At 40.1% G+C, this 18432-nt stretch overlaps 1 protein-coding gene across 1 annotated transcript; it reads right to left on the bottom strand.

Annotated features, from left to right (window-relative positions):
* Positions 1–5294: 5294 nt before the first annotated feature.
* LOC133393554 (uncharacterized) lies at positions 5295–7032 on the bottom strand. Its single transcript, XM_061658995.1, has one exon. The coding sequence runs from the start codon at positions 6842–6844 to the stop codon at positions 5441–5443; it is 1404 nt and encodes a 467-aa protein (XP_061514979.1). The 5' UTR covers positions 6845–7032; the 3' UTR covers positions 5295–5440.
* Between the last annotated feature and the right edge of the window lie 11400 nt (positions 7033–18432).

Raw genomic sequence — 18432 nt, 5'->3', positions numbered from 1 at the left:
TTCGTACTCTTCTTCTATTTGGCGTTACGTCCTACGCGGACATGCCGGCCTATACAGGCTTTCGAGATTTAATTCATTACCACGTAGCCGGATAGTCCTTGCTACGAGGGGGGACGGTCCATAATACCATTATTATGGTCCATTATTTATACTCATAAGATGTTATGGGGTTCATACACTTGGTTATGGAATGTGTTTTTGTCCTAATTAAATGTTATTGTTATTGGTAACAATTTAAAATTGAATTGGTGTGAGTTGTTCTTCGGTGTGTGCCTATACTACGTTTTAGCGATAAGTTGCTATGCGTTCTCTGTTTGTCTACTTTACTGCAGTAACCCTTGATTTGCTTATTAGGCGCGTTTCAGGTGTTTTCAATAAGTGTGTCTCACTTGTTTTTATATGAACGGTGTGGCAATAACTCTTCCGGGGTGTTGTTATGGTATGATTTGATTTGCTAAGTGTTATATGAATGTGTTACAGTGCTGTGATATGGCTTTCCGAAGTGTATTATAATGTGTCTATAGCTGATAGTGTGTATTATAATACGTTCTGCATAGCAGATATGCTACAATGGGTTTTTACAATCTTAAGAATGGCTGAAAGTGTAAATTTCGTTTTGTTTAGAAAATATGGTAAAAGTAAGGATCATCTCTCAACACAACAAATTTTATTAGTTTTGGGTTATATTTATTATATTATATTATTTATTCCTATTACGAGTATTAGGCTGCTAATACACGACGCGCGTTTCCGCGCCGCGGAAACGCAGAGATGCTGGATATCTGCGGAACTGTTATACGCGCCCGCGGAAACGCGCGTCGTGTATTTGCGACCTTCCATTGATACGCGGGAGTATAGCGAGCTGTTGTTCCGAACGTGTCGTGGACTTGAATGCCCCTTTTCCTAATCTATCTCTTTCTCGACCTCTCGAGAGATCGATCTCCATCGGTACCGGGACGGTGGGCACTCGTGCTCATCAGTCGACGAGAGATCGCTCTCGCGGAGAGCGTACTTGAGTGCCCCGCTTTGTAATGCATCCAACACTCAGGCTGGTATTCGGGGCGAGTACCGGCTTCGAACGACGAAATCCGTTCGACGCTCATGAGAGAATGAGAATCATGAGATACAACTGTCAAGCATTTAAAGACGTTTATATCTACGATTCAAGGATGGTTAAGTTTTGAATTTTGATTTTTTTGGCCGTTGGTATTGGATTTCATTCGTTACATCATTATTGGATGATTTGTTATGAATTATAAGGTAGCTTTACTCACTTTCTTTAAATTTGAATTTAAGTTATTTCAAATTAAGGAGCGACGACAGGATTGGATTTACTTTATAAAAAAGTATAAAAAAACTGATTGATTTTATTTTCAAGAGTTATAAACGTTATGTACATGGTGAAAATGTTTGGCGATATTTTTCTATAAAGTTTTCAGCAGTGTAACAAATTTTAAATTTTAAAAGCAGTGTAACAAAATTAAATTTGACCTTAACATAAATATTCAAATATCTATGTATATATATATATATATATATATATATATATATATATATATATATATATATATATATATATATATATATATATATATATATATATATATATATATATATATATATATATATATATATATATATATATATATATATATATATATATATATATATATATATATATATATATATATATATATATATATATATATATATACATATATATATATATATATTCGCTAGGATAACTAGGCCTATGACAAGTATTTAAAACAAAATGTTTCACTAAACACAACAGATCCCGAATACATAGAGGCGTTCGAAAAATCTAAAACTATCCTTACAATGGATCCTATACTTGTGTACCCGGATTTCCAAAAACCATTCACGCTAACTACAGATGCATCTAACTACGCTTTAGGTGCAGTCCTATCCCAAACTTTAAACTCAAGAGATCATCATATCGCGTTTGCCTCTCGAACCTTGAACCATGCAGAAATAAATTATTCAGCTACAGAAAAAGAGGCTCTTGCCATCATATGGGCGGTTGAAAAGTTTAGGCCATACCTATTTGGTCATAAATTTACGCTAGTAACCGATCACAAACCTCTTATTTTCATAAAAAATAGCATAAAAAACTCGAAAATTATTCGATGGAGGCTAACATTAGAAAACTATGACTATGACGTCCAATACAGGAAAAACTAATGTTGTTGCCGATGCTCTAAGCAGAAAAATAGAAGCTAATAACAACGAGATCTGTTCAAATGAAGACTCAGTAGTAAATAATGCATCCGATACCAGCACAGTTCATTCAGCTGAAAGTTCGCAAGACTTTTTCGTACACTTCACAGAACGTCCCATAAATTACTATAGAAACCAAATTATTTTCCGGGAAGCGCAAAACGAAGAAATTATTAGAGAAACCCCTTTTCACAATCATAGTATAACTATTATTGCTAAAGAATCATTTAGTACTGCCGAAATCTTGGCATTTCTAGAAGAGTATCACAACGTAAAACAGAGCGCAATCCATGCTAAAGAAACCCTATTTCAAACTATACAAAATGCATGTAGGACATGTTCGTTCGATACACCCTCCCATTTCGTAATTACGCCCACTATAGTTGAAGACGTAACGATAGATGAAAAGCAATATACACTCATCAAACAAGAACACTGTGATAAATTATCACTAAAAAAAGCTGGTTGTGATATACGGATTACCGAAAACCGAAAAGAATGGATAAGCCGTTGTGTCCTTTGCGCCAATCAATTTGCTACTGTTTATTCACTTGTCATTTTTATTTACATAGTTCATTCATAGTTCATTTCATCCTAATCCGTAACTGATCTAATTCAATTGAAACATTTCACCATTTGACACAATTCATGAAAACTTGCAATTTCAATTATTCCAATTTTCTAAACTAACTACAATTCAATTTAATTCAATTTCCAACATTCCGGCCACCAAAGAAAGTATTTCTTTAAATTATCTGCGAAATTAGATTGTAAAGCAATAAGAAAAAGGAAGTAGTTCTGCCTAAATTCTCCTGATCAGTAAATGTTGTGCATGTGTTGATCTGTCACTGAGTGAATAGTGTCGTGTGTATGTGCGGTGTGATTGTTTACATTTGTATCCTCGTGTTATTTCGCCTATCATTTCATTCGTTGCACGAATCGAGATTAGGAAGTATCGCAATTCTAGCTGTGGCTCGAACAATCTGTTTTCCTGCTGCTGTGTATAGTGTTACAACTCTAACGATACCTTCCTTTCCTGGGTGTAACTTTGTGATCCTTCCCATAGGCCATAAGGTAGGTGGCACATTATCTTCCTTGATTATTACCAGTTGTCCCTCTTTTAGCTGTACCGGTTGAGCCATGGAATGTTTTGCGCGGGCCTGAAGCTGTTGTAGGTATTCCGGATACCAACGCGACCAAATGGATTGTAAATGTTTTTGCACTAAGTCGAACTCCTTCAACCTATTCGCTGGAACCTGGCTTCTATCAACTCGCGGTAGTGACAACATGTTTGACCCAACTAAAAAATGTCCTGGGGTTAGCGGTTCCGTATCTGAAGGATCACTCGATAGTGGAACTAAAGGTCGAGAATTCATGCACAGTTCAACCTCAGCTAACAATGTGACCATTCCTTCCTGAGTAAGGCTCGTGCTACCTAGCGTGCGGATGAGATGTTGTTTCGCTGACCGTACTGCCGCCTCCCACAAACCACCGAAGTGGGGTGCCCTAGGTGGAATGAATTTCCACTTGATTTCGTTGTTGCTGCACCAGTTAAACACCTCGCTACGCTCCTGTTCGCTGCACTTGAACATTTCATAGAGGCGATGTAGCTCGTGTGCAGCTCCCTTGAAGGTGGTAGCGTTATCAGAATGCAGCTCAGCAACCTTCCCTCTGCGAGCCACGAAACGCCGTAATGCTGCCAGAAAAGCTGTTGTAGTGAGGTCACTCACTAATTCGATGTGGACAGCTCTAGTTGCAAAGCACACGAAAATAGCGATGTATGCTTTCGTCGGACTTCGATTACGTACAGGTGATTTTAGGTAAACCGGTCCACAGTAGTCGATGCCAGTAACCGAAAACGGCCTTGTTGGTGAAACCCTTGAAACAGGAAGATCGGCTACGGCTTGTTTCACCAGCGTGGGTTTGGCCTTGAAGCATCTGTGGCACCGATGATAAACAGCCTTCGTAAGATTGCGTCCACCGATTATCCAAAACCGCTGACGAAGGATGGATAGTAAATGTTCTGGTCCGGAGTGCAAGTACTTCTGATGGTATGCCTCTGCCAATAGCGTGGACAGCTGATGCTTCGAAGACAGTATGATTGGGTGCTTGGTTGAATCGGGTAAATTTGCATTGCTAAGTCGACCCCCAACACGCATGATTCCTGCTTGGTCGATAAATGGCGATAACCATTTTAGCTTCGAGCTACGTGATAGCTCCTTACCATTTGCGATATGGTGTCGATCCTCTGCAAACGAATCCTGCTGGGCTAAGTGACACAACCATAACTCGGAATGATCTAAATCATAGCTTGTAAGTGGCGGAACTGAAGCAATGAGATCCTGAATTGTGCCATTCGTTGTAAGCCTTTCCGATGATTTCTTTGCCGTCAAACATTGAATGAACCGTAAACAGTATGCAGCAGTTCGACGAAGTTTTAGGTAAGTAGAAAACCGTGAAAATAATCTGCTGTTAAAGTTGTTGACGGTGGCTACTGCAGCAACTGGTAATTTTACTACTCGTTCCTCTTCCGTTAATTCACCTTCTTCTCTTGCAGGTTCTCTTTTTGGCCAGTCGTCTTCCATGCCACTAAGCCAACGTGGCCCATGCCACCACCGATGACATGATTCCAATTTGTCCGGAAGAAGACCACGCGATACATCGTCTGCTGGATTGTCCACGCCAGGAACATGATACCAGCATTTAATTCCCGTTTCAGCTTGAATTTGCGCCACTCTGTTCGACACAAAGGGCTTCCAGCGTCGTGGTGAAGATTGCAACCAGTATAACACGGTCATTGAATCTGTCCAACCAAATGCATCATATGTACCGGGGAGTGATTGGCTGATCTTCCGGAATAGTTGCGTTGCTAATTTCGCTGCACAGAGCTCAAGCCTAGCGATTGAGTTGGTGTTTGTCAACGACACAACCTTTGATTTAGCAGCCATAAGTTGCACCGAGACCCCTGAATGAGCTTCTGCTCTGACGTAGCAACACGCACCATATGCGTTTTGCGAAGCATCCAAGCGGATCGAAGATTTTGGCAATGTACGATAATGTCAGCCTCTTTGTTAAGACGGTTGCAGTGGGTGGCAGATCAATCCGAAACTGAAACATATCTACTGCTGGTTCCCAAACAAGTCCCAGTGTTGACACAACTTGAGGATCATGCAACTCTTGTGTTGGTAGAACTGCCAAATCATCTGATGGGACGCCCTGGAGTGCTTTCGATTGCATCTGAGATTTCCTCTGTTCCCGATAATAGATCATCCACATAAAAATCACGAAGTACTGCATTTACTGCCAGTGGGTACTGAGTATGGTGATCATGAGCTATTTGCTTCAATGTCCTCGTTGCCAAGAATGGTGCGGATGCGGTGCCGTATGTTACTGTTAGTAATTGGAAGGTTTGGATTGGTTCTGACGGATCTTCCCTGTAACGTATACGGAGGTACTGATGGTCTCGCTCATCGTGGAGAATCTGGCGGTACATCTTTTCCACGTCGGCAGATAGCGCAATTGCACGTGATCGAAAACGAACGATGATTGAGAAGAGGTCGTCTTGGATTACCGGTCCCACCAATAGCTTATCGTTCAATGAGTACCCTGACGAGGTTTTGCAAGATGCATCAAATACAACTCGCACCTTAGTAGTTGTGCTCGTCTCCTTTGTCACCGCATGATGTGGCAGGTAGTAGTGCTCGCATAAATCGTCGACCGGTTCGGTAAGCCGTTTCATATGACCCAGACGCTCATACTCTTTCATAAATTTAATGTATTCTTCCTTCATTTTAGGATCAGCCTTTAAACGTCGCTCAACAGCTAAGAGTCGACGATCAGCAATTGACTTTGACGATCCTAAAACGACACAAGGATTAGAGCTTTGTGGCAAAGATACAACATACCTGCCAGATGCATCTCTGGTTGTAGTGGCTACGAAATGCTTCTCGCAGGCATTCTCTTCCGCTGATAGTATCAGATCCTCAGCGACTGTTTCGATCTTCCAAAAGCGTTCCATTATCGATTCCAGTGAAGGCGTGACGTTGGTAGATAAGTGGCATAGCTGCGAACCATGAGAACCACCAAACGATGCATTTCCTGCGACAACCCAGCCGAAAGCAGTCTCCACAAGCCATGGTTTCCCTTCGCCGAGGGAACGTTTTTTACCGGAATGAAGCTCCCAGTATGTATCTCCACCGATGATGATGTCGATCTTGCCAGGTACATAGAACGAAGGGTCAGCAAGCGGCAAGCTCGGCATTTCCCATGATGATGCATCAATTGGAGTCGTTGGTATGTGCATAAAGGGAGAGTCTAAGATGAGCAACTCCAGCTGAGATGCATGAGTGTTGATCCTCGATTCGACGGTTGCAACGATCGAACCTTTCATCAGCTGTGACGCATTTCCGATACCTGCGACGGACACGTTGACCTTGTTGCGAGTCGTCCCGAGAAGCTTCCGAGCAAGCGTGTTAGAGACAAAGTTCGACATAGAACCCGAGTCGAGAAGTGCTCTTGCTTCATGTCTCTTTCCGTATCCGTCAACGATGTATAGCAGAGCCGTTTCCAAAAACACCATACCATCATTGTTTTGAATAGCCATCGCGACCGTTGAGCTAGGCGTATGAACGGGTGCATGCAATAGTGTATGATGACGCTGATGACATATACGACATGTATAGTCCGATTTGCATGCCTTCACCTGATGAGAATCACCCAGACAATTCCAGCACAGATGCTTTGAGGAAACAAACTCACGACGTTGATGCACATCCTTGCCATTGAACACCGGACAGCTACGTAGAAGATGGCTATCAGCACACTGCAGGAGACACTTGGAACTTGATGTAACCGTTGGTGTCGACCGCGAAGATGCTACATTTGCGATCGATCTACGTGCTTGTGGAGGACGATTGGAGCCGGCCACCTTACTCGAACGTTCACCAGATTCACTCGCGAAATTGTTTGTAGATTTAAGGATTTGTATACGGTCTTCCACAAATTGTATCACATCACTATATTTGTCCCTTTTGAAATGCACTGAATGTTTTTCCCACGCCAAAAGTGTCGCACGGTCGAGCTTCATAAGAAGCATGTTTGAGAGTGGCGTGTCCCATGAATCCACTGGCTCCTTCAGCTTCACAAAACCGTTCACATATCGCGAAAATTCGTCCACTAGGTTTGTCAGCTTGTCCACACACTCTACATGTACAGCGGGAAGATAATGCAACTTGCGATAATATTCCCGCACGAGTAACCGAGAATTATCATAGCGTTTTAGAAGCTGTGCCCACGTAACTGAATAGTTATCGTCTGTTAATGCAGTGTGTTCGAAAGGAAGCGCCGCTTCTCCCTTCAATGATGATAGCAAGTATTCGAGCTTTGCTATCGATGGAAGCTCGGATGAAGCGTCGATCATCGCTATGAAGCGATCGCGGAACGAAAGCCATTTCGTATGATCCCCATCGAAGGTTGGCAGCTCGATCTTTGGAAGGCGTAAGTGTGGGGTGTTTGGCCGACCAAATGCGAACGTTGACGAAGCCAAACCTGTCGTTTCGTTTAGCGACACTTCTTCCTTGCGTAAATTTTCCCGAAAGAAAGATTTAAGCTTCCTGCACCGTCCTTCTATCTCGATTCTTTCTTTGATGCACAATTCGATGGCCTCATTACTGTCGTCGAGCTCTTCAAGCTTGGCTATCGCGATGAAAAACTCGTCCTTATGCCTGTCCAAGTCTGCTGACGCCTCCGGGATTTGCTTGGCGTCATCGCCGGAAAAGCTTTCACGGAACCGTTCGAGGGCACTGATGTTTTCCACTGCGATCCTTTTCTTTAGTTGGAAGGCTTTTATCTTCTTATCCATTTCCACTCACACTCACGTTACGAGAAACCGAACCGAAACAAATTTACGTGGCGCGAACTTTGAAAATGCGATGGCGATCGATCGTTGGCCGTTGCCCCTGATGCAGGGCGATTTGCGATGGCGGTAAACGACGATGAATCAGCTCACTTGCTGCTCTTGATGCAGAGCGAATTCCCGAGCTCTTGATGCAGAGCGATGAATAGAAAATCCGTAATCACAATCCGGTTCGAAGGACCATTAAATGTGATAAATTATCACTAAAAAAAGCTGGTTGTGATATACGGATTACCGAAAACCGAAAAGAATGGATAAGCCGTTGTGTCCTTTGCGCCAATCAATTTGCTACTGTTTATTCACTTGTCATTTTTATTTACATAGTTCATTCATAGTTCATTTCATCCTAATCCGTAACTGATCTAATTCAATTGAAACATTTCACCATTTGACACAATTCATGAAAACTTGCAATTTCAATTATTCCAATTTTCTAAACTAACTACAATTCAATTTAATTCAATTTCCAACATTCCGGCCACCAAAGAAAGTATTTCTTTAAATTATCTGCGAAATTAGCAACTTGCACTTTCAATTATTCCAATTTTCTAAACTAACTACAATTCAATTTAATTCAATTTCCAACAAACACGAACGTGCACATAGAGGAATACAAGAAATAGGAAACCAACTCAAAAGAGCATATTACTTCCCAAATATGAACACTAAAATACGGAAATTTATAAACGCATGTAAAATTTGCGCCAAATATAAATACGATAGGAAGCCTTACAACATCAAAATTTCTCCAAGACCTATTACACAAAAGCCGTTCGAACGCGTTCATATGGATATCTTCGGAATGGATAAGCATTATTTCTTATCACTAGTTTGTTCGTTCTCTAAACACCTTCAACTGGTGAAAATAGATTCTAGGAATACAATCGACATCCAATCAGGTCTCACTCATTACATCTCTACATTCGAAATCCTTAAAAAAATTGTGTGTGATCATGAATGTTCCTTTAGGAGCCTGCAACTACGAGGGTTTTTGGATAACTTAGGTATCGAACTTGAATTTGCATCGAGTTCAGAATCAAATGGACAAGTGGAAAAGACTCACAGTACAGTGATGGAAATATTTAATACCAACAAACACAAGTTCCCCCAGCTCACTACACAAGAAATCATGAAAATAACAGTATCACTTTACAATAACAGTATCCACTCCGCCACAAAATTTACACCTAACGAAATAATCTTCAACAAATCCGACAATACCAATCCGAGAACTATCCAAGAACAATCTAGTAAAATTTACGATAAAGTAATAGATAGCCTAAACAATAGCAAAATAAAAATGCAAAAGTATAATGATACAAAGGAAAGTCCCCCGAAAATCGAAATTGGCGAAGAAATTCTCGTAAAAAAGGGGGAACGAAAAAAACTAGACCCTAGATTCCAAGAAACAAGTTGCATGCAGGAAAATGAACGAACTATAACGATAGGAAAGGGCGTGAAGAGAAATAAAAATAAACTAAAGCGAGCTAGCTAAACAAACTATTTCCATTTAGCTCAAATCGCAAACTTAGATAGAAAAGATTAAATTTAGTGAATTTCATACGAAGGGCGTTAATAGGGTAGATATTAAGGTTATAGGTTAAGTAGTAGGGTCTGCGGATATTATAATTAGATAGGTGCGGACTTTAATCGATTACCCAAAAGTAACCTACTTCATAGCAGACGCGGCTCTCCTCATGTGAGAACTAAGTAACCTCTCTGCGACTCATGAAGTGACGAACGAGGGCGTTCGTCTTTTTTGCCCCGGAGGAATTACGTTATGCACGTCAAGCCTGACGTATAAACGTGTCACAACGATACGGGATCAACAGACGTCAGCATCTAAGACGGTTAACAAGACGTTAGAAGGTTACGTGCGACCTTGCAACTCTAGAAAGGTCCTCTTTTGATATCTGGTGCTCGATAAATAATATATATATATATATATATATATATATATATATATATATATATATATATATATATATATATATATATATATATATATATATATATATATATATATATATATATATATATATATATATATATGTGTGTGTGTACGCACACTGTACTTACACTTACTGTGTTACTGTGTTATTACACAGTTAGTGTGCTTTGAACACTTTTTGTGAATAATATAAATAATATAAAAATATATAATATAATTTTATATGATATATATGTGTATACATATATATATATATATATATATATATATATATATATATATATATATATATATATATATATATATATATATATATATATTATTTATCGAGCACCAGATATCAAAAGAGGACCTTTCTAGAGTTGCAAGGTCGCACGTAACCTTCTAACGTCTTGTTAACCGTCTTAGATGCTGACGTCTGTTGATCCCGTATCGTTGTGACACGTTTATACGTCAGGCTTGACGTGCATAACGTAATTCCTCCGGGGCAAAAAAGACGAACGCCCTCGTTCGTCACTTCATGAGTCGCGAGGTTACTTAGTTCTCACATGAGGAGAGCCGCGTCTGCTATGAAGTAGGTTACTTTTGGGTAATCGATTAAAGTCCGCACCTATCTAATTATAATATCCGCAGACCCTACTACTTAACCTATAACCTTAATATCTACCCTATTAACGCCCTTCGTATGAAATTCACTAAATTTAATCTTTTCTATCTAAGTTTGCGATTTGAGCTAAATGGAAATAGTTTGTTTAGCTAGCTCGCTTTAGTTTATTTTTATTTCTCTTCACGCCCTTTCCTATCGTTATAGTTCGTTCATTTTCCTGCATGCAACTTGTTTCTTGGAATCTAGGGTCTAGTTTTTTTCGTTCCCCCTTTTTTACGAGAATTTCTTCGCCAATTTCGATTTTCGGGGGACTTTCCTTTGTATCATTATACTTTTGCATTTTTATTTTGCTATTGTTTAGGCTATCTATTACTTTATCGTAAATTTTACTAGATTGTTCTTGGATAGTTCTCGGATTGGTATTGTCGGATTTGTTGAAGATTATTTCGTTAGGTGTAAATTTTGTGGCGGAGTGGATACTGTTATTGTAAAGTGATACTGTTATTTTCATGATTTCTTGTGTAGTGAGCTGGAGGAACTTGTGTTTGTTGGTATTAAATATTTCCATCACTGTACTGTGAGTCTTTTCCACTTGTCCATTTGATTCTGAACTCGATGCAAATTCAAGTTCGATACCTAAGTTATTCAAAAACCCTCGTAGTTGCAGGCTCCTAAAGGAACATTCATGATCACACACAATTTTTTTAAGGATTTCGAATGTAGAGATGTAATGAGTGAGACCTGATTGGATGTCGATTGTATTCCTAGAATCTATTTTCACCAGTTGAAGGTGTTTAGAGAACGAACAAACTAGTGATAAGAAATAATGCTTATCCATTCCGAAGATATCCATATGAACGCGTTCGAACGGCTTTTGTGTAATAGGTCTTGGAGAAATTTTGATGTTGTAAGGCTTCCTATCGTATTTATATTTGGCGCAAATTTTACATGCGTTTATAAATTTCCGTATTTTAGTGTTCATATTTGGGAAGTAATATGCTCTTTTGAGTTGGTTTCCTATTTCTTGTATTCCTCTATGTGCACGTTCGTGTTCTTGTCTGATGAGTGTATATTGCTTTTCATCTATCGTTACGTCTTCAACTATAGTGGGCGTAATTACGATATGGGAGGGTGTATCGAACGAACATGTCCTACATGCATTTTGTATAGTTTGAAATAGGGTTTCTTTAGCATGGATTGCGCTCTGTTTTACGTTGTGATACTCTTCTAGAAATGCCAAGATTTCGGCAGTACTAAATGATTCTTTAGCAATAATAGTTATACTATGATTGTGAAAAGGGGTTTCTCTAATAATTTCTTCGTTTTGCGCTTCCCGGAAAATAATTTGGTTTCTATAGTAATTTATGGGACGTTCTGTGAAGTGTACGAAAAAGTCTTGCGAACTTTCAGCTGAATGAACTGTGCTGGTATCGGATGCATTATTTACTACTGAGTCTTCATTTGAACAGATCTCGTTGTTATTAGCTTCTATTTTTCTGCTTAGAGCATCGGCAACAACATTAGTTTTTCCTGTATTGGACGTCATAGTCATAGTTTTCTAATGTTAGCCTCCATCGAATAATTTTCGAGTTTTTTATGCTATTTTTTATGAAAATAAGAGGTTTGTGATCGGTTACTAGCGTAAATTTATGACCAAATAGGTATGGCCTAAACTTTTCAACCGCCCATATGATGGCAAGAGCCTCTTTTTCTGTAGCTGAATAATTTATTTCTGCATGGTTCAAGGTTCGAGAGGCAAACGCGATATGATGATCTCTTGAGTTTAAAGTTTGGGATAGGACTGCACCTAAAGCGTAGTTAGATGCATCTGTAGTTAGCGTGAATGGTTTTTGGAAATCCGGGTACACAAGTATAGGATCCATTGTAAGGATAGTTTTAGATTTTTCGAACGCCTCTATGTATTCGGGATCTGTTGTGTTTAGTGAAACATTTTGTTTTAAATACTTTGTCATAGGCCTAGTTATCCTAGCGAAATCTTTAATAAATTTTCTATAGTACCCTAATAATCCTAAGTATTGTTTTATTTGTTTTTCGTTGATCGGCAAAGTCCAATTTAATATTTCCTTTATTTTGTCAGGATTTGGTTTAATGCCATCTTTCGTTACGATGTGACCAAGGAACTCACATTCGCGTTTTAGAAACTCGTATTTATTAATTTGAACTTTTAAATTTGCCTTTTCTAATCGTTCAACTACCTCGTTAAGGTTAGAGATATGGTTTTTTTATGTCGATACCAAAAACAATAACGTCATCGAGATAGACGTAACATTTTTGACCAATTAAATCCGATAAGATAGAATTCATTGCTCTTTGAAATGTCGAAGGAGCATTTTTGAGTCCAAACGGCATGCGTAAGAACTCATAATGTCCGGACTCGGTACTGAATGCAGTTTTTTCCCTCGATTCGGAATCCATCTCAATTTGGTGGAAACCGCTCTTCAAGTCCAATGTGGAAAAGTATTCGGCTCTATCCAAATTTTCTAAAATATCCTCGATTTGCGGGATAGGGTACCTATCTTCGACAGTGACTTCGTTAAGTTTCCTGTAGTCGATAACTATTCGAAAACTTTCTTTTCCAGATGCGTCTTTCTTTTTTGGGACTACCCATATGGGGGCATTCCATGGGGATTTTGAATGAATAATTATACCATGTTGCAACATTTCTTCGATTTGATCTTTTACTATTTTTTTGTGCGCAATCGGGTATCTGTATGTTTTTGTGTATATAGGCCTGTCACATTTCGTGTTTATTTTGTGTTTCACTTCTGTTGCAGCGGATTGCTTTTCGTTGTCCCTAGGAATTATTCTTGCATATTTCATTATAGTGCTTATTAGCATTTCTGTTTCTTGTATGCTCAAATGATCAATTCTAAGTAGATCTTTAATAGATGAAATAGTTTCGATTTTTGATGCATTCAAGATGTTAAACTCTTTTGATCCGTGTTTTATAGGATATTTATGAAACTTTATTGTCTGATTTGCTATTGTTATTGTTTCATCCTTATAATTCAAAATTGATTCAAGCGATGAAAATGTTTCAGTGCCAATAAGGCCATCGAAAAATTTATGAAAATTGGCTTCATAAAGTTCAATTTGTGGCAAGTGTGGACCTAACAGTTTTGATTTGCCTTTCGACATCACTCTTATATTGCCATACATGTTTTTTATACAAGTATTATCGCATTTCTGGATTTGTTGCAATATTCCAGGTCGCAAAAGGTTTTTATTAGCCCCTGAATCTATTAGTATATTTAGAATATTGTTTCGACAATTATCCTTAATTCTCAAAAAGGGTAGAAAATTGTGTTTATTTTTTTCTAATCCGGAAACTTCGGCCCCGAAGTGAAACAAAAATTTTCGCTATTTTCGGTATCGAGCACTTCTTGATTATTGATTGAGTTATTAAGGGTTAATTTGCTTCTAGTAGTGGAAGCATCCATGGGTTCGGACGTTTCTGCTTGGTGGTATTTACTATTCCTCGTTTGGCTACCTATGTATGAGTGTTCGTTGTGTCACTGATCTAATCTTTTTGTGTAGCTGTTTGGTTTTTGGCTTATATCACGATTTGTAGTGTAGTCTTTTTTTGTTTGCAGTTTGCACACAAATCTGTAGACATCCTCAACGTCTTTTAGGCTTGCGGCTTGTACGTGGCCGTAATAATCTTGGCTAAGCCCTGCTATGAAAGCGGCCAAAGCATCTTCCATGATGAAGCAATTTATAGCTTCCCAATTATTTTGGTAAAGTGGGTTTTGCTTTGCAATATTTTTTATTTTTTCCACTATTTCTTTGTGAATATTGAAATATTTGTGGATCGACATCGTTGTAGTTAGTTTCAACTGCCACAATTGGCATTTATACGTTGAAATTTCCTGCCTATCACCGAAAGCACTCAACAAAATTTCCTTTATTGCTTCAAATTTATGAGGGTTACCTTCTTGGCACAAAACGTCGTTGGCCTTTCCTATTAATTTGCTGCTAACGGACACTTCATAGAGATTAAATATTTCGCCGGTTACTATTGGTCTAAAAATGTTCAAAGTGGTTTCAACTTTCGATATCCATCCTAAAAGTTGTTTCTTATTACCATCGTAGGATGGTAGCTCTTTGATTGGGTCAGGAATGAAAAACAAAATCATTTGCTCGATTGGTGTGTGACGTGTCAACAGAAGACAATGGGCCTTTTGTTTCTTCCACGTGGTTTTGGCTGAGCACTTTTTCGATCGCATTTTGACGATCAGAAAGATTTTGCAAGGTAGTTTGCATTGAAACCAGCTGCTGAACAATCTTTTCCATTGTATTGTCTTGCAGCGTCAAGAAGGTTAATGACAATTCTTTCGTCAAATCTGTCGTACAGGGAAGCGTATGCCAGGATACGCGTGGTACTGAAACAGGCGAGGCAGGGGGAACCACAACACACACGACGGAAATACCTAAATGCCGGGGATGCCGGAGGCGGGTTCCTTTTGTGACTTTTATTAATCGGCCACTACCACTTTTATCACCAAACCATGTAACCACTTCGCTGAACTGTTCCGAACGGCTTCGCCAATTACAAGTTGAAATTTAAGGACTTTATTTATCGAGCACCAGATATCAAAAGAGGACCTTTCTAGAGTTGCAAGGTCGCACGTAACCTTCTAACGTCTTGTTAACCGTCTTAGATGCTGACGTCTGTTGATCCCGTATCGTTGTGACACGTTTATATGTCAGGCTTGACGTGCATAACGTAATTATATATTTATATAACTTTTTATTATAGATAATTGTATGTATATTTTTATTCCGATATATTTTATGTTTTTTATATAAATTTTCAAAACTGATGAAAACTTTTTTTATTGGAAATAGATCACAAAACATTTTCAAAATGTTACGTACCTCTAAGTTCAATTCACTTCAATCATTTAAAGCAAAATTTGAAGCAAAACGTTACATTGAAAACAACATTCGTTCCAAATCCGCTGCGCAAAACCTCGCGGATTTCTCCCCATACAAACGGGAACGTTCGACCCCTGCAGGTAGAACTCATTCTTTCGCGCGCCTCTTACGGTCTCTCAATGGTACGTTATTTTAAAACTGAGCGCCAAGTGAGCGCCTTCTGACAACCGCGGCGAACGGATCTCGTCGTTCGAAGCCCATAGTCGCCCCGATTATTGTATCCGTTCGTAGCGGCGGAGTACGTCCCGACACTCATTTTCCTAACGTACTAGCGATCCTAACGATGGTCTAGCGACTAGCGTCTAGCGTCTAGAGTTTTTACCGCGTTGCTAGAGTTTTTACCGCGGCGTTGTAGAACTGGGCTAAAGAAATGTGTTGCCATCCCTAGAATTTCATGTGAGCGCCGTACGTTCCCGCTACGAACGGATTCAGTGATACCAGCCTTGATATGCTTCAGTTTTTTTATTGGAAGCTATTCAGTAATTATTTTTATTATTATTGGGGAGTTTGACAGTTGGAGGCTGAAATCATTTAAACACTCCATACAAAACCGCACAGAAATCCACCCTACCAGCAAAAATTGTTAATAGATGATGTAAACACAGTTTTGAGTGCGAGAGCGAACAGCCACAAGGCGAAAGTTTTTTTTTAATTTTAACTTTTAACTATTTATTCTCCTGAAGACAAATACAAATAAATCCAAATAAAATAGCAATCACAAAACCCGATTCAACTTTTAAACGGTGTCACCTGCTGCTCGCTTCTCTCGCCACTGCTTGAAGCGCGTGCTACCGTTTCCCTGTCATTTCAACTGTCACTTTCCTTAGCTGTCATTTCACTTCACTTCGTTTATACGTCCGGGTTGGACTCATCTATAGCACTGCCTTTTCCTAACATTCCCCCGCCCGTGATCAACCACATTTGGTCACACAAAGTTGCTATCTCGAGCAGTGCTAGCTTAGCTACTGGCCTCCTAACTGCTGCTGTATTGGTGCGTACCCACGCTTGCCTTATATGACCATCAGGTCGTGCCATAATTCGCTCAACTAATCCTTTCTTCCACTGGTTCCGGATTATTCCATCCACTACCAGTACCAAATCTCCTTCCCTAATCTCCCGCACGTTTTCAAACCACTTACTCTGCCGCGAGATCACCGGTAAATATTCCTTAATCCACCGTCTCCATATTCCGTCGAGCATATGCTGCGCTAACTTCCAATTTCCCTTCAAGCTATCCCTATAGTTCGTAGGTAACACTGGCTGCTGCAACTCATTCGTCACTGTTTCGTTGTTCGCATGACGATACAATCGATGATACCGCTCTACCATCAACTCAGCCAGTCGGGAATCCCTCGGCAGTATAACGGGATACTTAGCAGAATAAGGAACATCCGCCGCTGCACCTATCCTCCCTCGCATTCGCAATACGCCTTTGCTTCGATACCGTTTTTCCTCCAGGTTTTCCATCGTTATCGTCCAAACTCAGAATGCGAACTTCTTCCGGATAGTACTCGATTTGTGTCTGCTTCCACAGAATGTTATCCGCTTCATAGAGTTCTTCTTGTCGTAGAACTCCTCCTAAAATAGGTTCGCCACGATACTTTCGTCTCAGATTGCCCACATACTGACAATCCAACCAATCATCCTTTGTAGCCTCTCCAATCAGCTGAAACGTTCATACCGGATAGGTAATAGTCCGGTGTTAGAGTCCTCCACGTGAAGATTTACCTGCCGTATTTCTTCTGACGGGTTGTCGCTATTGATCCTCTGTGATGGCCAATCATCCTCCCCATGGAGTAAGAACTCTGGCCCTTGAAACCAGTTGCCACCAAAGTCGAAATTGGGCTTTCCCTTCCACTTCGTGGCCTCGTCTGCCGGGTTGTGGTCAGTAGGCACCCATCTCCACTCGTCAGCCGATGTGCTCTCCAGTATTTCGACCACCCTATGAGCCACGAAGGGTTTGTAGTTTCTTGGATCCGACCTTATCCACGACAACGCAACTGTGTTGTCCGACCAAAGCACTCGTCGTCTCACATTAATCGGATGATGCTCCTGCGTGTAGCGTAAAAATCTCGCTCCCAACACGCAAGCCTGAAGCTCAAGCTTCGGAATAATAAGTGGCTTCAGTGGCGCCACCTTAGCTTTCCCACCGATGAGTGTACGCTAAGGTTCTCCAGCATCGTCAAATATCTTCAGATATAAGACGCATGCATAAGCGTGCTGACTTGCATCGACAAACAAATGCCATTCGCCATTCTAGTACATCTTCTTCGTTGCTACCGCAAAGTAACTGCGCGGAATGCGTAGGTCTGCTATTGCCGGAAGCAGATCAATCCATCTACGCCAATGTTTCAACTGCGTGTCGTTAATCTCTTCGTCCCACTGCGTGCCAGTTCGCCAAAGATCTTGTATCAGGATCGCACACCGCAATACCTCTCTTTTCGATGGAATCCTCTCTGCAATCAAGAGGTCAGATACCGCCGTGCACGCCCTAGTGCAAAATCCGAGCTCGTCAGATGCAGGGTTCCATCGCATTCCTAATACTCGTTCCGCCTCATCTCCCATGGATGATACACATTTGATGTCGCCATTTGCTTCGCCTAGACATCTCATCAATTCCATACTGTTTGAGGTCCAATTCCTCAACTCGAATCCGCCGTTCCTAAAAATCTCCCTTACGTCATGGGATATCTGACATGCTTCTTCTTCCGTCTCGAAGCTGTCCAGAAAGTCATCTACGTAAGTGCTTTCGATAATTCC

The sequence above is a fragment of the Anopheles gambiae genome, chromosome 3 (assembly GCF_943734735.2).
Source record: "Anopheles gambiae chromosome 3, idAnoGambNW_F1_1, whole genome shotgun sequence".
NCBI classification, from domain to species: Eukaryota; Metazoa; Arthropoda; class Insecta; order Diptera; family Culicidae; genus Anopheles; species Anopheles gambiae.
The sequence above is the reverse complement of the archived record's forward strand: the minus strand, read 5'-3'. Positions and strand labels throughout refer to the sequence as shown.